Source organism: Morone saxatilis, unplaced genomic scaffold, assembly GCF_004916995.1.
Source record: "Morone saxatilis isolate NCDOM2014 unplaced genomic scaffold, NCSU_SB_2.0 Contig22, whole genome shotgun sequence".
Lineage (NCBI taxonomy): Eukaryota > Metazoa > Chordata > Actinopteri > Moronidae > Morone > Morone saxatilis.
The window spans coordinates 24,639,758-24,663,128 of record NW_023339785.1 but is presented as its reverse complement, the minus strand read 5'-3'; the positions used below and the strand labels follow the sequence as shown (position 1 = coordinate 24,663,128).

The window sequence follows — 23,371 nt, the reverse complement described above, 5'->3', positions numbered from 1 at the left end:
AAAGTGCTTGAATTTTACTCTTTAAAAGCTGTACAAACCTCCTACTTAAATCACATAGTTCCTCCTGTTATTGGTGAGGTGTAGGGATACTTTCTTTCTCTATTGAATTTTTTAAATCTGACCGCAGCAGTGGCGCCAAAAAAAGCAGCAAGTTAAAATGATCATTAATACCAGTAACATTATTAAACTGTTGAGTGAGCGAGTGTGGTGGCAGGAGCTCAGTCAGTAGGGACTTTGCGTGGGAACACAGTTCAAGTCCAGCCTGGACCACAGTATGGAGGGTGGATTGGTAACTGGGGAGGTACCAGTTCACCTCCTGGGCACTGCTGCCCTTGAGCAAGGCACGAACCCCTTACTGCACCTGGGGCACCAGGACTACGTGGCATCATTCCACCATCTCTCCACTTTTTAAATAGAATTTGTTGGCCTTTTATTGCCTGTATTAGTGACTGTGGAAGAGTGGCAGAAAAGAAGGGAGGGAGAGGGGGGATGATATGCAGCAAAGGGGTTGGAATCGAACCTGGGCCACTGCGGCAAGGTCCCCGCCTCGTGCTCGCTCCACCACGTTAGCCACCAGTACACCCCCACATGTGTGTCTATAGGCACTGGGTGTGTGTGTGTGTGTGTGTGTGTGATTATATTTCAATTTTATAAAATACCTGTGAAAAAAGAATTTCCCTATGGGGGGGTTAATTAAGTAAATCTATCTAATATAATCAACAAATTAAGTGCAATATATAAAGTGTTTGTTAATATTAAAGATATTATATTTGCCATTCAATTGCAGATCTCCTTGGACATTGCAATGGCCACCAGCCTTAATGCAGAGAGATAGGAGCTGTGTGTTGTGAAACGCTACCATCTAGTGGACGCTGCGCAGTATCACAGACAGAGTTCAGGTGAAAGCAACAAACAGAGCTTTGGGTTCACTGTAGCTATGTGACAGTGGCCTCAGACTGTTATCAGCAGTGTGCAGCAGAGGGCCAACGTCAGGCCGATGCCCAGGTCTTCCCACCAGGTTCCTCATCATCTCCTTCACATAACATGTGTAAACAACACAGAGTGTTTATCTTGCAACAACTCAGTATCTTTATGCTGCAACTGACACATGACAAGCAGTCACATGAGTCGCATATTATTCTGGGAAGAGCAGATTCAGAGAAGCAGAGGGACCACTGATGTGTTTAAAAGCTTTATTTATTTACAATAAGACACTTCTGGCTCTCCACCACCTGGAATGGCAGTTAACATATTTACATATTTAACAATTTACATGAGAAGAAAACTATTTAAAATATAACTATTAGGCAGGTAAAGGCATTTCTTTAAAGGTATTTGCTCTAAAATGAGAAATATCCACTTAGTGACTGAGACTGCTGGTTTACGTCGATAATGATTCCGTCTTAAAACCCCCGACCTTCTGATGCAGGAAAGTCCTAACATGACTCCTTGTTTAAATGTTAATACAAACTGTCCTTTATACATGACAGTGATCCTTATCAGGTAGTTCTTAGGTAGATACCTCATTTTAGAAAAACTTGTGCGTCATTAGCTGTAAATGTCACTGTTGAGATGTTAGTGATTGTACATTAATGCTGCAGACTTTATGTATAAAGCAACCATGTAACCGCGCTGCAATGGCTCATATGTATCTGAATTCATGCATTTTAACTGTATTACGGGAAGAAGGGTTAATGTGAAGATACAATTAACTTGTAAAAGTCACTTTTCTTAATATAAGAAACACACAAAGATAATATGTAGGAGTAGACGGTAACACAGGATGCACATACAGTCCACGATGTGCAATGGAAGGCAACAGTTCAAGTTGTGAATGAATGGATTAATCATTTTCAAGACCTCATAATGCTTGAGAGCAGTTCACTCACTGCAAACTCAATTTGAATCTAAAAAATGTTCTAAAACTTTAAAATGTGTCACTACACATTATGTGTAAAATCATTTAAGTTTGATATTTTTCAACCATGTGCAAACAAATATCCTTTAAAAATTCAGCTCTTTGTATTTCTTCATTGTCCTCAGATGAAAGTGTGCAGCTCCCTTCTTACTGATAAAAGTGTCCAGATGTTGACAAAAGTATTGATTTGGTGATTTACAGGTCACAGGTCAGTTTAAAAGTAATAAATGTTTTTTTAGATGTGTAGGTTACATATGAACAGCAATAGCACCTACAGGGATAAATAAAGTTGTACTGAAGCATTTAAATGTCTGTATTGCATGTTCAAATAATGACTAATATATTGTCTAAAAACTCACTTGTCAACCAAATTTCTTCTGGTTTTGACCTCAACGTCTAGAAACCTCAAAATCACCAATTGAATGCCAACAGTCTGATGCTGTGTAACAACACAGTATTATTGTGCACTTCTTTATCTCAGGGTCACAGAGGAAGCTCTCTCCTCCACGAAAAAGCTGCATGTGTGCGTCAAGCAGAGTTTCGTCCAAACTGAAACTATGTCATCCCCCAAAACTACCGTAAGAGGAACACACACAGTTCTTTGGTAAATTTGCTTTAGGAATACACAGCATTGACACCAAAGTCATCTATTTGGCCCATTTGTTATGCTAATAATTTAGTATTTACTATGTTAGAATGAATTACTTTTAGGATATTTAGCAATATTTAGCTTACAAACATGAAAAGCTTTCATTTTGCTACAAATTTGAGTTCAGAACAATATTGTCTTCTGACAGCAAAATCACTGACAATGACATTAAATATTCAGTTTCCTTGCGTCTGATTTAATGCTAATTAGCAGCAGTGAAAGCTAACATGTTATGCTATGAAGGACGTCCAGCAGTCTGGGATCGGATTGTTCCTGCTATCCAAAGTTTTAGCATTAACACACGAGATAAGTGCCCGGCACTGAAGCCAAGGCTCTGCCCAGGAACACATGGATGACTTTGGTGTCCTAATTCTTGTTATTTAAAAGGGACAACCTCCCAAAACTAAAAGTGCCAGTTTAAAAGAGCACTGATCAACGAATGAGTGGCTAGAGCATCAGTCATCACGTCACAGCCAAGTATTCCACGGCTCTGCTGTGTCAGTTAGCATCAGATCAAAAGCAGCGCTTCTAGAAACTGCTACCAATGTCAGGTTCGCCGGGGCTCATTTGCCAAAAATACTGTGTGTGATTCCTGTTACCCCTCAAATGCCTCCTTTTTCCTAGAGACTCCTGAAGAACTGCAGGGAGAGTTCGTAGGTCAGGAACATGGTGGCGCTCATCGGAAAGCCTCGAATGGCGTTGACTGACGCTCCGCGGAAGAAAACCTGCACACAAGAGCGTTCAGTTTTAGTGACTTCACCTTCGTTTTTCAGCATAAGTAAAAGAACAAAATGACCCAGAGCCTGGATTGTGCTATCAACCAAAGGAGTTTAACCTGAAAGATGGTTTGGCATTAACGTTAATCTGCTGTTGGCGAGGTCAAAACGGCCGTCAGTGCTGACAGAAAATGCAATCACCTTTAATGCAATAGACTTATTTCACAGCAGCCATTTGAGATTAAATAGTTGGGTAAACACAGGGGTTACCAATGATACTAATTAAGTATATTTATAAGTTTCTTGTAAGTCAGTTTAGTCATTTTCTTTTACATTTTCTGTCTCCGCAGCTTCCAACAGCGCTGTATTTGAATTGAACCTTTAGCAGTTTTTATAGGATTGTATTTATGTATAGTTTTACTGCAGTTATACTGTACGCCTGCACAGTCTCACCCTGTCCTGTCATAACCCGACTCATCGATCTGTGACCATCGCGTCCACTATCTTACAACACCAATGACCTTCTGCTATTGATCACATGACTGTGTGTGTTTGCCAGAACAGTTACTGAAGTCTACATGTAACCCTAACCTTCGACGTTCCAAACTTTATGACACCTAAACGCTGCGTTTGTTGATTTCAGGCCAGGAAGACAGACATGTTGCAACTGTTCACCTGACGTGACCCCCTAAAGCTGCTTCTTTTGTGATTTCTGCTGATTCATCAAAAACATTTCAGAATTTCAGATGACAGCTTCATGTTTTGTCACCTTCTATTTGCAGAATGACTCAAACTGAAATCAATCTGATCATCGTTACTGTCAGTGTGCCCGTCAGACGTTTCTTCTTTACACTCCGTGTGTAGATGTGATGCCCTGCCTGCTGCTGATGATGTTGTAACATGATCAGGATGCTGAGCTTTCATTCAGCAACAGAATCACGTGTTCCGGCACACTTCAGGGGATTCCAGTTCTGAGTTTGACTCTCATCTGGGTTGTACTGTGTTCTCAGGTTTCACCTTTAAGCAACTGGACCATCTGTTTGGTTTATAGCAGCTAGTACAGTAAGCCTGGCGGGGGGACTGGTGTGTTCAGCAGACGTTATCTGCTGAGTTTAAGGCTTTATAGACTTATTAATAGCAATCTGGGACAGGATTTATAGCTGGTTTAACAATTGTAATAAAAATGAGGCGCTGCAGAATCTTTCCAGGTAAACAAACATAATAACTGGAAGTATAAGTGAGCAGCATAAAGTGCTGCAGGGTTTCCCAGGATGAGGATGAGGGTGCTAGTGAAACCAAATCAAGGTCTGTGTGTTGTATCGGCCCTGTTCTCTACAGTATGCCAATGGCTGCTCTCATGAGGCCAATAAACAAAAAATGTGGGCGGGCACATCAGCGTCATCGGCCCAAAACACTGCAGGATGTAACATAGAGAATAATTATCACTGTCTTTCAGCATTTACAGCTCTAACATGTCTAATTTTTGGATTTAGGGAAAAGTCTTTAATTTAAAATTAATACCTTCCCTCTCGATACAATCATTGAGTTTGTAATGAACATTTTTAGGATTGTATTATATTTCTGCTCACTTGCGCTCCCTCTGTCTTGTAGCTGTGGATGATGCAGTGTAGAATTCCCTTGTACTTCCTCTGCAGCTGGGCGTCGGCCTGCATTCGACTCTTCACCACATCAGCTGGCGTGGCCGTGACCCAGGAAATGGACCCTGAAGTGGAGGAGAACAAACTTAAAGCTCCAGCTAAACGTAGACATTTTTCAACAATCCAACAAACCAAACTAAGCTGTGACGTTGTATTACTGTGTAAGGTATGGTAGATAGAATTACATTTGGACAGACTAGTAAGCAGGACCACTGATACACACTCAAGGAAATTTTAACTTTGGCGGTATAATCAGTCTAACCTCATAGAGACCCGAACTAACAGGCTAAAACTAATGATGCATTGAAGTGCTTCTCAGAAAACTTGTTAAGTCAATTATTGATTCAGACAGCCACCAAGTGGAAAAGTACCGGTAGTGAAGTGGAAGCCACATCAGCAGTAGCAAGTTGCACCTCAGCTGATACATTTTATAGCAGAAAGTATCTTTACTGGCCATTCAGAATGAATAAATGAATAAAAAAAAATTGGGAGGAAATCAGCCATGTTGGCAGGAAATGTGAATTAATGGCTACGTAAGAAAGATTACAGGATAGGTAAATGTCTGTTCAGCTACACTGCATTAAAGGATTAAAGTGAATATGAATGGCGTCTGTGCCCACAGGTAAGAGTTTTACTCTTAATGTTTTGCATGCGGCAGTGTTGCTGAGTACCTCTCCATCGTACTCCACTGCCTGTGGATTGGCTCTCGAGGTGTGACAGACAAAGGTCATGACTGAAAGGGTGGAAGCAGTTGTGGTGATTCAATCACTGCAGGCCCCATTATAAAGAGATATGATAGGCTGTTTATGAGTCAGGGCATATTCATCATGTGCTTTTTTATTCTATTATTGCTTCTGATGAAGTTTCTATTCAGATCAGATCAGATATATACTGCTGTTGGCCTCATTCATTCCTTTAGGTTGGCCCACAGCGTGGTTATTTGACATCCTGGTAATGAGACTCAAACTGTCTTTGTTTTGTGATGTGAATCACGGGTACGGGTGTAAGTAAAATATCAAAAATGTTGTATTGTGATATTGTATCGATTCTCAAAGACACTGTATCAACTTTTGTGTTTAAAGCCCCGACTGTTAGATAGCAGTGTTGTAAACGTAAATTGAGGGCTGTGATGTTGGATGTTACAGGGACTGGGATACATACAAATGCAGATCCCACTGTTTTGGTTGCATAACTGCCCTTAAACCCAAGTGCTGCATTCCCATCAGAGATTTTAAAACTTTATTATCTGCTGTTTTCTGTGATTTTTTCCGCTGTTCTTATTAATTCCTTGTCTATTGTATGATGGTGTTTTTGTGACTGCTTATCATTTTCAGATCTCTCTTGGAATCTAACTGAGAGTGCCAGATTAAAAAAAGTATAGAGAAAGGAAACATTTTTTTACCTCTGATTGTATGCATCTGGTGGTGTGTCTGTCTTTCCTAATGTTAGATATTTGTAAAAATGGAGTTGTACTGTTCACATTCAGGCTTACTAGAGGAGTGAACATCCAGACCTCACTGATTTATGGCTCACAGCTGATTTCTCTCTGCCATCGGTACATACTGTAGGTGGCCAGTCTGCATCTGGAAACAAGTCTGCTCGAACGTCTGAGACCGACTAAATCCCAAATCGGAGTCCACAGGCCCTTCACTGTTTATCCACTGCACACACAGCTCACATTCACTTAGCCTGAACTGCTGGGTTGGCTTTAAGTTTACACCCGCCCCCCTGATCCACACATCAGAGCAGCCAAGATGTTTTTTTTTTCTAAAATCATAAATGTTCAAGACAAACACGTCACTACTTTGGAGTTTGGGTTGTATTGTTTCATGTGTTAGTAGAAGGTATATTCTTCATGATTTTTCTGTCATTAACTTGCTGTCCATTGTGACGGCATAACCTGGGATTCTGGGAATTTATATTTTACCAGACACACCAGACGCACAATCAGAGGAAATATCATCCCTTGTTTGAATGTCCAATAGCCCGTAATTGTCTCGTCAACTAAAACGTCATAGTTTTTATTATTAAAGATTTACTTTTTGCTCATCAACGCATCGTCTTAGTCATGGAAAAAAGGTTGCTGAAGAATGTTTTTTACTAGTTCTCATGAATGAACACTGGTGTGGACGGTATGCGTCTTTCTGCTCACTAAATTCTCCTTATTTTGTCAACTTCCCGCCCCATCTCTGCCAACACAGTAAGATATAAGCTCAGATAACCAGTAACTGCCCAACCTCAACAAATGTTATTGATTCTGAACATGCATTCATGCATCTGACGACCCAGTCTGTGCCTACCAGCATCAGTTCCTCCAACATCAGGCACTGGAACGAACAGAAATCAGGTCAGCGCTGCATTGCGTACCTGCTAGTCCTCCAGCCAGCCAGATGGAACAAGGATGAGGGCTTGATGTGGCGTCTGGTTTCAGCAGGTTGCAGAAGATGGTGTAAGGGATGAAGTAGAGCGTGTATCCAGGAACGTCCCTCAGGATCATGGCCCCGGCCCCCCTGTACAGGCCCTGCAGGCCCTCGGTCTGCAGGATGCTGCTGATGCAGTGGAGGGGGCCTCGGTACAGTCTCTGGCTGGGGATGCTGACGGAGCGCAGAGGGATGTTGGTGCCATTCGATACGTTGCCGGCAAGGTGTAAGTTCTCTGTAGGAAAGGAATTGAATGTGATCACGTAGTGTTCAAATATACAATCAACAACGTATTTCCTGCGACTGTTGCAGAAATGGGTCCGTTTCCTCTTCTCTGATGGATTTCTGCCAGTATGATTGTCAGCGGAAACAGGCAGCTCTTGAAAGAACAGCTTTGAATTACTGACTCACTTTTGATTATGTTTTAAATTACTAAAACATTTTTTCATCAAACTCTTAAAAACCATGGCAACAACTATTTTTAAAAGCTCTTCAGATGTTTTATAAAGGAATGGTTTTGTAATTTGGTGTTTCTTTGGCAAGCAAAAAACCTGGACCTTGGAAAATTGGAAATTGGTAAGTTTCCACAGTTGTTACTGTCCTCATAAAAAAAAAATCTTATTGCTCTCTTTACAATTGTCTACTATCAGGTTCAGAACAATTCAGATCACGGGGAAGTCTGAATGACAGACATTCAAGCTCTTGCCGGAAACGTTCTGGCACTTTGTACCATCATAAAAGAGTCTGTATCCATGAAAAGGAAGTCAATGAAACAAATGTAACGCGTCACATGATAACAGGTGTGAAGGGTGGTAGCTCGTCAGACAACGTAAACAAATGAGGCTATAAATGTTCCATGTGTGATATTCTAATTAAACTTATCTGACCTCAGTTTTATTGGTTTATGGTTAAACGGAAAGACGCAGCCCAGACAACACAATCTCACCCAGAGCGTAACCGTCCAGTATCAGAAACCCTATAACTACATTTTCACTCGGCTCCTCATCTCCATTCAGCATTTGCACTTCAAGCTTATCAACCAATTTTAACATGCCTTACTGCTCCCTTTTTAACTTCCAATTCAACGGCCACTCTGACTTTATTCGAGTCGCTTCGATTTCAATGTCTTTGTTTTTGGTAAAAGGCTTTAGGTAAAACTGTCAACTTTAATTGGTTGACAATGTAAAATTATTTAACATAAATGTTTAAGAAAGCTCCCTTCTGGGAACCTAGAAAAGGTATATTTTCATTCCCCAGCTCAGAAATTCCCTCTATCAGCCGCCATATTGGTCGTAGATGAATGGTATTGATCTAAGGTATCCCATAACGGTCAGGCTTTACTTGCACTCGACTGACATATAAATAGATACAACACATACGAAATGCCCCAAAGACTCACTTTAAGACACTATCTTTTACCATAACAAGTTTGTATTTTGTTTTACTGTAGATACTGTAGCATTTTCTAGTTTCTCATATTTACTTTAGTTTAAACATAACACTAAATATCCATATCTGATAACTCGATTCATTGGTAGATTAAACTGTTTGGAACAGGGAGCAGACTGACAGAGATTAAGGCTGCAGGAGTGGTTTGATACGTTTCTGTGGATCTTTTGATGCTCTTTTCTGACCCTTTGTCTGTGCTGAGCAATGCTCACCACTGGAGAACTGGAATTGTTTCTGAAGGAGCACAGCAGGAGGACCCGGCTACATTTGCAGCTAGCAGGGGGTGTTTGGTACTAAAGAGATGTTATTTATTGCCACAAGAACTGAAACGACTTTAAAATGTTTCCAGATCACTAACTTGGAGCAGTGATATTTGTTCTGTCTCCTCTCAGCACTGGGTCGTGGTGGTATATTGTCATTGGACTATTTGTTGACCATGAACCGCTTCATAAAACCTGCACTGTGATTGGCTAACTGACGATGACAGGACACAACCCATCAAGTCTGTTTCTTCACACAGAGCTTCTCTCTGCGCTGCCCTAATGTGATGCATTTTTCTTTCTTCTTTTAAGTTTTAGAAGACAAATGAAGACCATGTGTGGCAGATGTGGGAAGGCATTGACAAAACTATTGTTTATCTGCATCTATGTCGACTATGTTCCTAGAAAACCAGAGAAAAAGTTCAACAACACCATTTTTGTTCTTTCTGCTGCCCACAGGGAAAAACAAAACTCCCAAGCCAAAACAAACTCTGATTTACCTGCTAGAACCGTCTGCGTCTGCATTTGCAGTCTGATCTTGACCAGATCCACCGGGGCTCCCAGGCCCACTGACATCAGTCCAGTCAGCATGCTGGCCACAGTCAGGTCCAGCATGCCGCAGGGATGCCGCCCGTCGCCATAGCGATACTTGCTTATAAGTCTCTGTGTGTTGCTGAAGAAGCCAAACACCACTGAGTTGTAGACGGTGATGCTGGCCAGCGGGAAAGACATGCCCTTAAAGAAGCCCATGACCTGAAAGACAGACAGACAGTGACTGTAAGTCGACAGTTCCAGACCCCCGCAGCCCAGTCCGATGAATTAAGTAACCCGTCATGAACACCGCCATCTCTGTTTCCAATGTGTTCATGTGAATACATTTCAAACTGGGTGCTATTTGACTATTAATATATATACATATAAAAATGGATGTTACAGTATTTTCATACAGTTGAACTGTCAGTGTTTAGTTCAGTTTAGGTTTGCATTTGTACTTCAACCATATGGAGCGCTAAAACAATCTGTATCATTTAACTAACTAACTAACTAACTAACTCATTTTTGCTGTTAACCATTGGATGTACTGACAACTAATTAATCACTGAATTGCTTTGATACAGAATAAATCTTAAAAACCAGAGGATACTTCCCCACATTCTCTCCATGTACAGCAGAAGGAACCCTTGGGTACCCCTGGTTGGGATTCACTGCTGTAAGTGATTACTGATCCAACCCAAACAAAAAACACATTCCTTAGTGGTAAAAGGGAGTAAAGCTTTAAAACCCCAAAGGCATACTCAGATTATATTGGTCACTGCCAGCAATGCACAGAATAAAAAATTAAGGCGCTGCCAAATATTTTGAGCATTTTCTCTGTGGAAAGTATTCTGTCCTAGCGGACGGGGGGAGTTGAATTTTAGCAGACACATGTTGAAACTTAAACACAGCTGTCCACCGCTCGAACAAATCATCTGACTGCTTGTTGTTTGGTGCCATTAGCAGCAGTTACAATGAAGAAAACATTTTCTGTAAACAAATTCTTTCAATCTTATTTTCCCAGTTCTCACAAACTGAACGCACATTGAATCAGACCTATTGCACGATTCAACTCCACTTTTTCTGGGAATTGTGTAGCTGTAATACTTCATATTACACAAAGGATCAGGCCATACTTGATTATCATTTTAAGCTTCAACGAACGGCTTCAACTCAGTGATATAAAATGAAGAAAACCTGCTGAGAAACTTGGTCACTGAAGCACTGAAGTGGAACAGATTCAAGCTGAATCAAATGGAAGTAGAAACATATGCAACCAACAGTTTCAGTGTTCGGCTGAGTGAAATATGTATGGAGGAAACAAACTACTCCACCGTCTTAAGAAGAGTGTTTACCGTTTCCTTCCTGTAGATGGTGAGGACGCAGTGAAGAGTGTTCTTGTAGCCTTTCCCCGCCTGGAGCCGCGTCTGGACAGAAAGTTTCATACAAAGTTCAATAAAATACAACAGAATAAAAAGACATTTCTGGGCTTTTTCTGTCTTAAATAAATATCTCCTGTTCTGTTTTTTGTGCCTAGCATTAAACAATCATTATTCTGTTAGCACTATGCTAACAGTGCCAGCTAATTAAATGGATATCCAAAAGCTAGCAGAGCAGAAGCTAACCTGGAACTGGGATAGGCCTTCAGCTCTTTATAGACCCGACTCAGAAGATGCTTTTAATACAAATTCAAATACTGCATTAAAATACCAAAACTGCTTCGTACAACAGCCTCAATAATTAGGTGTAATTTCTCCTCTGGCATAACGACATATAAACCAGTAAGTGCCACAATAAAGATAAGGACTTTTTCTTTTATATAACCACTTTAATCAGGACAAGACAGTCCTAAAGTCTAGGGATGGTGTGGTAAAACCCTGCCGTGGGTCTGAAATACCTTCACTGTGTCCAGCGGATGGCCCACGACCACACTGGAAGCTCCTGCAGCCAAAAGAGAAAAGAAGAAGAAACAAAAACATGAATGCATAAAATACCAGAGGGAGAAAGACAAAGAGAAATGTTACCATGAAACTGTTGGCGAAGAGGAAAGGTTCTTCCCGTAAAGTGAAACTGGGCTACAAAAGGTTGAACAAGGACTGAATTTCTCATTTATCCGTCTTACTTCTGACACTTTTTATTCATTTTCTTTATCCTAACAGCAACATAGTGGAACTGAATGTCATTCACCCAAAAACAGTTTGTATCCCTAACCTGCAGTGACTAACTTCACATTTTCTGAGAATATCCTGGGCTTTTGGTTTGTGTTCCAACTTCAGTTCACTTAAATTAAATACACAGATAAAGAAAGAGCGATAAGATAATCCTTTATTGATTCCCCAGAGGGGGAACAGTTTTGCAAGCATTTCTCAATGAATGTTTGAGGCCAACACACAGCAAACAGCACTCAAACACTCAACATCCGATCTCATGTTCATGCTGAGCCTTGACCGCTAGTCGATTAATCAATTAGTTGTCAACTGAACTGCTAACTGTTATGGGTAATGGGTTAATTGTTTTGAGTAATTTTTTAAGAAAATAATCTACAAATTGTCTGATTTCGGCAACTCAAATGTGAATATTTGATGGTTCTTTCAGTCCTCTGTGACAGTAAGCTGGATATCATTTGGGTTTGGCCAAAACAAGACTTTTGAGGACGTCACATTGGGCTTTAAGGAAACACTTATCAACATTTTTCACCATTTTCTGACACTTTATGGAACAAACAACAACGATCCATCGAGAAAATGACCCACAGATTAATTGACAATGAAAATAATTGTTAGTTGCAGCTCTAGTTGAGACTGAGCTTTAAGTCCTTCAGGGGGCGATGTAGGAAGAGACTGGTAACACTGGACTTCCATCACGGGGCCTCCAGGGACAAAACTAAGCCATTGTATCCTTATTAACCCTCTTTTCCCTCTGCTCTCTGTTCATTGTGTGTGTTTGCCTCCCTCCAATTACCCATCAAGCACACAGAACACTACACATGGCAACACATATTTCATCTAGAAACCCAGTTAACAACCAGTACCACCAGGACCCAGGTTTACTGCGCTCTTTATTCTTTATTTGGGTCCCTATTGGCTTCCACAGAGTGGTAGCTTGTCTTACTGGCGTCCTCTCTATCAACTAGTTAGGCTTTTCCATCAGCACTCAGTTTAAACGTGCCAAGTTGTGCTAAGCCTCACCCGCGATGGACCATCTCCGGCGTTGGGCCAAAGCACGCCTAAACGCCTCCTAGGGAGTTTCGGTGACCTCTTGCCAACCAGCTGTTTCGTAATAAATGTATTTCCCTGCAGGACTGCGGGTTAGGGCTGTGTATCGGCAATAATTTGGCAATACGATACGTATCACGATACGAGGGGTTACGATTCAATATATTACCATACGTTGTGATATTGTAAGCAAGGCGATACAGTGAGTTTTTTAAAATCTAATTTTAAGAAAATTTACAGCCAACATCACGCGGTTCAGAGAAAGGCAACTTTTATTATGAAATTGTGCCTGTTAATGAGGTTTCCTTAAGTCTCTAAATACTTCTTTATATTTTTTAAGTCACAAGAAACCATTTAATCTCTTATGGATTCACTGCACAAGTATTATCTGAAGTTCCTATTTTGTGATATTCTGATACATTTCTGTGCATTTAAGTCAAATGTATAAATGCTGGTGATTTGGAGTTATCCGTCAGTCAAACAAAGTCCTGGAGTACAGCAGGGTCCTTCGGGGTCAACAGCACAATAAAGGACATTTAAACTCAACACGACTGTTGTTTTAGTCACTGAAAGACAATGAAAAGGCCTTTTTTGCATTAGTCGGTAACAGAAATGTTTTTCTAAAGTTTTTTAACATTCATCGCAGATCATCATCCTCATTTCTTTCTTACAACAACTTAATATATTCGGGCGACTTATAGCCTTTATAATTATTTTATCTTTTAACTTTTTTTGTTTCAACTCTTCTCTCATCTGATCTCTACTTGCAACACTTGAAACGGGCTCTCTGAGCTTCTTTCTGATCAGATCTTTTATGAATTACTTGTGTGTAAACGTTCTAATTGAATTCAATTGCATTGAAAGGAGCTGCAGCTTGTATGAATAAACAGAACAACATGATCCAGGAGGCCTACTTTCTTGTTTATGCAACTGCAAAGGATGCAGCCGCAGCAGCAGCAGCGCCCCTAGCGGCCAGGCCTGACACTTTTTAAAAAGAGTCGTTTTCTCAATAGAATTACTGTTTGCACACAATCAGCCCCGCAGCGGCTCCCTGGAGGCCCGCCTGCAACTGATAACACATGTAACACCCGGCTTTATCTTAATCCAGAGACTGAAACTGGAGGGGAGAGTGTGGGGGTAGGAGGTGGGGGTGGTGGATTTCTCTGCAGACCCTCCATTGTTTACTGGATGTTGATGCATGGGGGGGGGGGCTACACTGTACGAAAGTAACAGCCTGTTTCTGAACAATCCTCCATGCAAAGCTGATTTAACCCAAACAAACATGCAGCTATAAGGAGCCTTTGAGTGCATGCATGGATCCACCTCCCCCCACCTTAACACCCCCCCCCCCACACACACACACACACACACACACCACACACACTGATCCATCCTGCCACAAAATCATCCAGCAGAAATCTCTTGGAGGTCTGCATCTTGAACCGAACTCCACTTCCCCGCCTCTCATGCACAGAAACCGGGACCGCTGCAGGCGCACACACGGCGCTTCTTTCTGATAACGCTGCGGAGGAAAGCAAAAGAGATCTTACAGAGAATGTGCTCCGATCAGAGACACACACAGCAGGTTGGCACCAGCGACCAATCGGATCCAAGTGTGAGTCTGAGGGGAGAGGAAGGGGGCAGCTCTCCCGGCCAATCAGCTGCGAGCTCTGCGGTGCCGCACAGCCTATAGAGACACCGTGATGGAAATGAGCCATGAGGAGGAGAGCACAAACACACACTGAAGTTTAGCCTCCCCACAGAGAGAGAGAGGCTCACTCACCTCTTAGCATTTAAAGGTATATTTGTGTTTCCAGTGTATTAACCTACATTTATTTGTGAGAGCATAAAACTGAAGAGTCATAAAGGAGTGGGCACAAAATACAAGAATAAAAGATTCTTTTAGTAAGGAGTAAAAACCAAATGTACACAATGTACCAAATGTTTTTTGGAGGCTCAAAATGTGGAATTTCCGAGTGGCTGAAACAAACAACTTTTCCTTTTGAAAAGATAAACACTATTTCCCAAAAATCAAACTTGATAAGACTTGATAAGAAAAACTGGAATGCTTTTTTATCATATCCTGGAGCATAAAGACATAAAAATGATGAACTGATCTAAACACAGCTGGTTTCTTTAGTTTTTTTCCTTTTAGTTTTGTAATTGTTCATATTATATTTGTTGTTCATCTCATTGTCTCCTTTCTTGTAAAAGACAACAAACATGTGCACAATGGCAAAAATACCACAGGTTAACTGTATGGATATACATTATATATATACAAGTTCTACTGTTAGTCCTGATCGCCACAGGAAGAAAGGACTTCCTGTGACTCATCATGGTAGTAACAGTGTGCTGCTGAAGGAGTGACCAGCATATCCAGAGTCATTGTGCAACTCAAAGCCCTGCGGGACACCCTGCTGCCCTACAACCCAAAGAGAGCAGCACAGACTGGCAGAACATCCTCAGCTCAATGACTGCAGAATGTGGTCTGTCCTTCGGAAACAGCAGCTAACCTAACAGTCTCACCTTCATTCGATAGCTAGTTCTGTAGCCTTTAGTCATACATGATCTTCATCATTTCTTCTGCTCCCAAAAACTATGGAAATCTACAGCTCAATGCTACCTGGGAAAAGTCCATCTGCTGATGAAGATTACGTGATTTGTGTTTCGTAAACTGTTTTAAACATCAGTAATGAACTATGGAGCTCAAATTTTTATTTTTTATATACAACAGATACAATCGCCTTTCATAATGTGCCATAAAGGAACAGAACAATGTATTTCTTTGAAGAAGTTAGCACTGGGCATGAAGCTCAAATTCTGGATATTTGTACCTCTTAATAAACCTAGACAAAAAAAATAAATCTCATTTGGAATATGAGAATTAGAGGATAAGAAACAGGAAATGGTTTTCCAACTGTGTGTGATAACATTTCTTTAAAGGAAAGCTTTATTACTAAATCCCTGTGGGGACACGTTGTCCTCTGATTTTGACGCCACCTGAGTATTAAGCAGAAACTCCACCTCCGAGGTCAGTGCCTTGGTCAAGGGCAGCGGCAGGAGGATTCCTGTTAGCTCACATAATATTTAACATTTAATGCCTAAACCAGAGCAGCTGGAGGAAACACACTCACACACACACACACATGAGAGCAAACAAACAGAAAGAACCCAGTTAGGCATGATGGGATACCAGAGCGTCCCTCTTGCACATGCTTCTCTCTCTTTGTTTAAAGTGTACTGTATATTTTTAGAGTTTGGAGGCAGAGCCTATAATTGCCTGGTTATCTATATTTTTATATTCACATGTCTCTGTGTGTTTTTCTCGGTTCGCTTCAAATCTTTTTGTCCTTTTGTCTCATTTGTCAGATATGTTGCTCTTCGTGTGGTTCATACTTTCACTGTAACTGAGGTCTGATCACTTTTTGATTAAGAAATATTTCTCACCTGAATCACCTGAAAATTGTTGTGTTTTGGTTACCTTAGAATGAGCTGTTTTTATCTACAGAGGAAGCGGGTCCTTCTCTACAGAATCCGCCATGTTGAACCGCCATGTTTCTACAGAACAGACAGACCAAACACTGGCTGTAGGTAGGACCTTTTCACGTTTTTATGTTACCTGAAGGCCACCTTATTTTCACACTTGGAAACCTCTCACATCATTCAATATCTCTCAGTGTATCAGCTAAATGCTGCATCATATTACACAATTTGAGGTTGAATGAGAAGTGTCTACTAACCTCTAAACCACATCATGTGCAGCCAAACATGTTAAAACCCCAGATCTTTACTTTCACCTCCCAAAGTTTCAGAATATTACAGATATGTCCAAATGAATTTTGGGAAAATGTGTAAAAAAAGTCTTGATTTTGAATATGTGTATTCTCTAACTCACTAAAACTACACGTCACCATGAAATATAATGATTATAATTCTTCACAAATCTTATTTTTGGTATTGTGTGACTCTATTTCCAGTTTGGACATAGAATACATTTTTAAACATGTTAGTTAAAATACACATTTTAGTCCTGTTCCCAGGTTTTCACTCAGTCCTCAACTCTGACACATTCTAGAAATATGGGACATTTCACAAGTCACACATGTTCAACAAAACGTAGCATCATTTGAGTCTGCTGAAGGCCATGGGAAGACTAAAAGTAACTTCTCTATTTTCTATATTTCTGATCGTATTGTAAGTTTTGCTGAGAACGTTGATCTCAGCGCACACTCCTGTTCCCTAAATATAATTTCTTAGATGTTATTATATGTTTTTTAAGTGTTCTTGTGCTATTAGCATTAATGCCATATGTTTTAGGCTCTCTTGGAAAACATTCATTAGAGTCCAGGTTAAAGGTTGTCTGAGGAAACCAAACAGTACCTGAACAGGAAACACATCTAACTGTATACCTGTAAATAATTATGTATGTTTAATGCAACACAAATGAATGTCCAAATCACATAACAAAATGCCCCTCTAGAAGATTTGAGATTGTTCCCATTCAAAGACTTTTACATGACAAAAGCTGCAGATGGAAACCTTTACCAGTTTTCCCGTAAGTTTCATATCTCTTGGTTGACTCAGTTTTCACCTTTATTTGTTGCATTTTACTTTTACAATTTCAGATACAAATAATGAAAAGAAAGCCCCTCAGTCTCCTTTTCTTATCTGTAATAGACACAGTGAAAGATAACAACTGTTGCATTTGTGTTCTCTTGCCTTTAACTGTCCTCTCTCCCTCCAAGTGACTTCAAGAACAGTGATGGAAAAGGAGAACATGAACACAGAAATGGGTTGCCATTGTTTTGTCTTAAAAAATTTCAGTCTATGAGCACAGGAACAACATTTTAAAACAGCTACTGGTAACATTTACAATTTGATGTCATTTTCAAATTATATGACATTTAATAGCCAAGAATGGCCGTTCTTGCAGTTCTGTCGAGTTAATTAAGCTCGTTAGCTGAAGAAAACAAAAGGCCAATTTCTGGAGAAAACAAGAAAACTCCAAAATGAGTCTCTGGTTCATTTGAGAACGCCTGATTTCAGCCTTCAAGATCACTGAAGACTGTTGGTAAGGATTCATAACTGAACTGAAAAGTTACCAGAATGTACATCTGAGAGTTGATTTAAGCTATTAATTCCCTGACAGTGTGATGCAATATAGGCAAAATATATCAGGAGAAAACTGAAATTCATTAAATGAGCTCAAAGATCCTTGCAATGTCCAAATTCTTTTAGTGCACTTTTTCTTCTGGCTCAGTATGTTGCATGTTATTCCTCCATGCATTGTCCATATGTTGAACCAATGCTTCATCTATAACACATCATCTCTTCATGCTTGCATGACACTCCTGATCTTTGATAACATCTTAAGTAATGACAGGAAATTACTTTTAGTTTTCTTGTGATAACGGGTCGATTTTCTCGTCATCTTGAGATAACAAAATAATACTCATGATCTTGAGACAACAGTATCTCAAAAAAATATTTGCAGGCACAACCCTTCTAAACTTCCGTAGATTACTGTACATGTGTCTCATTACTTTTCTATCTTATCTGCACTTTCTTCAACCTTTAACAATCCATCGTTCTTGGGATACTAGCACTGCAGAGAACTTTGACGGACTGATCTGACTCGATATTGATCTTTGTGGTCACTTTCAAAGAGAGCTGACAATAATCTACGATGTACAACAAACCTTAAACATATCAGGTTGGTGGGTGTCAAAGCGTTAATTCTAGTGTAAGTAGTATAAATAAAAATATACTTACTGGAATCCGAAACCACTCGTTTAGTGGGGGTTCCTTACAGTATCAGATCACCACAGCTGATGTGTTTTGCTATAAATAGACATGTCAGGCTTCCAGGATCCACCATAAAGCCATTTGGAAGTCGGCCTTTACAAATCTCCTACACTGCATCAGTTTGTTGTTGTTACCTTGAGTACATGTGACTTTATAGTAATGGAAATGCATCTGCCACTGCAGTTCAGTTAAGGTTAAAGGAGCAGTCCAACATTTTGGAAACTCCTCTTGTTTGAGGTTTCTGTGCGTTTAGCCTAGCTACGATGTTTCTATTCCTACACATCCAATAAACAAGATCAAATATGTAAATTAGAGTTCACTTTTAATGGACCTGGATTAGCAGTTCCCCCTTGCTTCCAGTCGTTGTGCTAACTAAGCTAGGCTATACATGTCCTGGAACAACCTCTGTACTGGACACACAGAGATGAAACTGATATCTGTCTTCTCAAACAAGAGGGTTTCCCAAACATGTTGAGAGTTCCTTTACGTTAGATAATTTGCACTGTGATAAATTACTCAGTTTACTAATGACAAACTACTTACAGGTTTATTAAAAAAGAAAAACATTCACCCGCACATCTATACATAGACAGCCTATTTCACTGGATGTGTTTGCTGATGGGTGTGTTTGCTGATGATACATCTCATATGTTTCTGTGTCACATTTCAGTGACTGAAGCTTCACCCAGATTGTTGACTGCTATAACTGAGGTCATATTAGTTGACATCAGGCTCATCCTGCTATCAGTTGGATTTAAGAATGCTACATTAAATACCTTTTTCAAAATAAAATCAAACAAAAAATATATTTGAAGAAAGTTAGCGTTCGTTTGACCTGAGACTGAGTATGAATACTAATATTCATAGGTATGTTTTCATTAGTGTATAATCACCTGAATATAAGAATCATGGTGTTTTTCTCCTTCTGTGCTACACCTTACTGTAGAGAAATGGCGGACCTCATAGAAGAGGACTTGCTCCCTTGTAGATAAAAACCACTCATTGTAAGGTAACGAAAAATCAATAATTTAAAAAAATAGATAATTGTCAGGTGATTATACACTAATGAAAACATACCTATGAATATTATATTCCATTTCTGCCAACGGATCCTACTAAATGTTACACACTGGACCTTTCACTTTGCTGTCTGACTCTCAATAGAATCACTTTTAAAAAATGGTGTCCTGTGATGTTCCTCGGCATAGAAAGCATAATTATTTATTTATTATGTGCATATAATAATTTATGATATATAAAACCCTGATTTTATCAACTGTCCATGTGTTAATATTAACATGAAACACACGTATACATGTTGACAGTACACAAGGTCACATGCTACATCTCTGCAAAACAGCTGCATGTTCTGTGTGTCTCCTTGAACTCTGTGTGTGAGTGCGGTGTGTCTTGATTCTGGCTTCTGATTGGCTCGTGGGGACAGGTGTAGTTGACATGGATGGTGCATGTGAAGTAGCTCAAGTGACAGTGGACTGTATACTGCATGTATGTATGTACAAAGGCAGAACAACATCAGTCTTAATGAGAGAAGAGATGAGTCATGCTGACAATGAAACAACAATAACACACTTTACTTTCACCGTAACAAATCATGAAAGATGAGAGACAGAAAACTGTAATAAAATACGGTGTAAAGTGACAAAAATTAAGCAATTAAGCAAGCAAGGTAATAAAGTACACACCTTAGTCAGGGCCATACAAACCTATAAATGTTCTACTAAAATTCTGGAGAATGAATTATTACGATTTATGACAAATAAGCCAGACAACCAAAAAAATGGCATGAAGTATCAAAAAGCAAAACATTTTCCGGAGTCATCAGAGCCTGTATTATGGACTAAATGTATAATACTAAAGATTGGATGAAGCCTGTATCAGGAATGTTGTCAAAAGTCATATTTTGCGTAGTTGTATATTTCCAAAAAATCTGTGTTGGCAAAAATGGCTGCTGGACAATGTCACTGGACAGTGTTGCATTCATGTGCTGTTCTGTTAAAAAAATCATCCTCAAAAGTCAAAAGATGACTTCGTGCAGAGGTTTGACTCGACGACTTTCAGAACTTCTTTCTCTTGTAGCTTCAGTCTCAGGTGGACTCAAAGAAACACACATTGTTGTGTTCAGAGGCTGGAGCTGCTCAGTACAACCACAGTCTATGGAAAGCTGGGTGTTAATGCTTTGCTTAAGGGCACATTGATTATAGATATTTGAACTCACTGGCCTTTACCTTCACTGATTTTTCCTGTCTATTTTCTTCCCTTTGGGCTATCACTGTCCTTTTAGGTTTAATATTCTGAGTGTTATGCTTTCTAGCGGTGCCCCATTACTTGGCCTTCATACAAACTAAAAGAGGTCTGACATTTGCTATCGAGCTGAGATAACGATAAGACTTAAAAGATGACGAAATTTCTCAGAAATGATCTTTTTTTCTGTTTTAATGTTGAACAGTTGTCCTGTTTTATGTCCTGTGTAAAGTGCAGTGACCTGCAGTAAGTACGCACAGACCTGTTTGTAAAGGTCCATCGACCAACAAATATTGTCTGTGTTTGCACAGGACCACTAAGTTGGGTTGAGTTACAACGTTATATAACTCCAAGTGTTGGGAGATTTTCATGTAGATTCTTTCATAACATTAACATTTTTCCACAATTTCAGACAGACGGACTATTTAAAAATATAAAGCCTTTAGTGTCTCAGAGGGAGCTGTGTGAAGTCGGATAAATGTCCTCAAGTGATGTCACTTGCCTCCTTCAAAATGACTGACTGACCGAGCTCCCTAACTCCAGGCTGATCGTGGGTGATACTTTAAATCAGGAGCCTAATTTGCATGTGTACTCTGTGTATGTCTGTCTCTCCCGTTTTCGTGAATGCTGTGCTCTTTCTGCTTTGCTTCTGTAGTCACCTATGTATTATAAATCTATATATATCTATATTTATTAGCATCAAAATCTGCATATATATTTTTGCTGATCTACTCTGTGGCCTGTCCTGTTCCAGATCTCCATGGTGGTTAGATTTGCCTCTTCCTGAGGTTTCTTCCATTTTTCCCTGTTAAAAGCTTTTCCAGGATCTACTCACAGAGGGTGTTCAATGTGTACAGATTGTAAAACCCCCAGAGGCAAACTGTGATTTGTGATTTTGGCTGTATAAGTAAGATTTGACTTGACCCGAACCATGGCACAGCTGGTTACCTGTTCCTGAACCCCTTCCGGTCATAAAACCAATTATTTAGGTCATTTGGCTTTCACTGCAGGTGGAAATCTACAGTTTACATTTAAAATAGTAACATAAAAAGCACCAATAGATGGTATTCTCCAGAGAAACTTGTGTTAAATACAATAATACCACAAGCTTTCATTCATAGGTCATAAAGATGGTAAGAAACCAACATAGTAGTACGTAGGGTAAGGGTCAAAGGTCATTCTTGTGTGTGTAGTTCCAGGAGAGTATTACAGAGCTCAGGAGAAAAGGTAGAGGGGACATTATAAAGTCTTTATGAAGAATAAAGGAATCAATAAACCTGAACGACAGAAAAGTGAAGGAAAAAAAACAACAAAAACCAAACCAGAGCACGACTCGTGTGCTGCCACTAGGGGGCAGAATAGGTTAATCTTTGAATATCAGGACCGGACCATTAATTCTGCCTCTGTGCTGCCTTTTCAATGTCACAGTTTCAATTACGGACGACCTTTTTGCCTCACGTTGCAGCATTCATGTCACGGAACATGTGATTCCGATAGAATTCCTAAAGCAGCCCAGTAAATATATCTGACCTCAGTCCAGATACACGCAATGAAAGAATACACTGAGGCGTGAGTCCTGGAAAAACAGCACGGGTTCAGTGTTTGTGGCTTCATGCATTCTGCCTGTGAACTAGTTGTGGATAGAATACGTGATGTGTTGATTGCATAGACTTTATTGATAGACCTGTGCAGATGTTGCACAATGCAATGCAAATGTTTAAAAGATGCTTTCCTGCATCTACATTTCCACGGATCAATGCACATATGGAATTAAAAAAATAAATACATTACACATCAACTGTCAGTGCATGTGTTTTTATGAGATTAATATAAATGTTTGTCTATACGTTGAGAGTTTTATATTAGTAATTTAAGCTTTTGCTGACTGGATGCTGGATAGGCAGTAAACAGTAGTTCTCAAATGGCCGCGGATGCTGAATAACAGTGTTTTATATATAGTACAGTATTGAATGTTTAAGGTTCAGTGGGCTTCATTATCTTCTCCTCAGAGGCCCAAAGAAAACAGGATTTATACGTTTGAAACTCTGCTGTTAAGGTGCATTCACAACAAGCATGTTAACAACCCCTTTAATAAGAAAAGTGTGATGTGGGTAATTAGGGAGAACGTAATCCCTCCACCTACAGGAAACAAATCCAAACGCAAGGGATTATGGGTCCAAGGAAATGGATGAAAAACAAACTGAAGTCTGTACTGATGTTGATATTCATCTTTATGTGTTCTTAAATGCTAAGAACCAATAGTAACGATAGTTACTGGGCATTTTATTAGATATACGTTATTAGCTGATATAAAAAAGTACAGTAAGTTTATATAATAAAGAAAAAACACTTGATGTACCTTTAAAAGTCTTTAGATTACATTGTTAGTTCAGGGGAATCCGCTGCTATAACAATCTGTAGCATGTAAATTGGCTCAGCTCAGCCTGATCTCAGGGGAAATTTGTACAGAAATGAACAAAAA

At 39.8% G+C, this 23,371-nt stretch overlaps 1 protein-coding gene across 1 annotated transcript; it reads right to left on the bottom strand.

Annotated features, from left to right (window-relative positions):
- Positions 1–1,179: 1,179 nt before the first annotated feature.
- On the bottom strand, positions 1,180–14,519 carry slc25a48 (solute carrier family 25 member 48). Its single transcript, XM_035668731.1, has 7 exons — positions 14,202–14,519; positions 11,502–11,546; positions 10,960–11,031; positions 9,571–9,823; positions 7,309–7,596; positions 4,873–5,006; positions 1,180–3,292 (listed from the first exon to the last, which is right to left on the bottom strand). The coding sequence occupies exons 1-7, from the start codon at positions 14,253–14,255 to the stop codon at positions 3,188–3,190; spliced, it is 951 nt and encodes a 316-aa protein (XP_035524624.1). The 5' UTR covers positions 14,256–14,519; the 3' UTR covers positions 1,180–3,187.
- Positions 14,520–23,371: the final 8,852 nt, after the last annotated feature.

Bases quoted from the DNA above. Each gene is read 5' to 3' on its own strand.
- slc25a48 (XM_035668731.1), bottom strand. From the start codon at position 14,255: ATGCAGACCTCCAAGAGATTTCTGCTGGATGATTTTGTGGCAGGATGG. The intron at 9,824-10,959 runs GTAAACACTCTT...TCTGTCTTTCAG, and splicing joins CCATCTACAGGAAGGAAACG to GTCATGGGCTTCTTTAAGGG. The intron at 7,597-9,570 runs GTAAATCAGAGT...CCTTTCCTACAG, and splicing joins GACGCAGACGGTTCTAGCAG to AGAACTTACACCTTGCCGGC.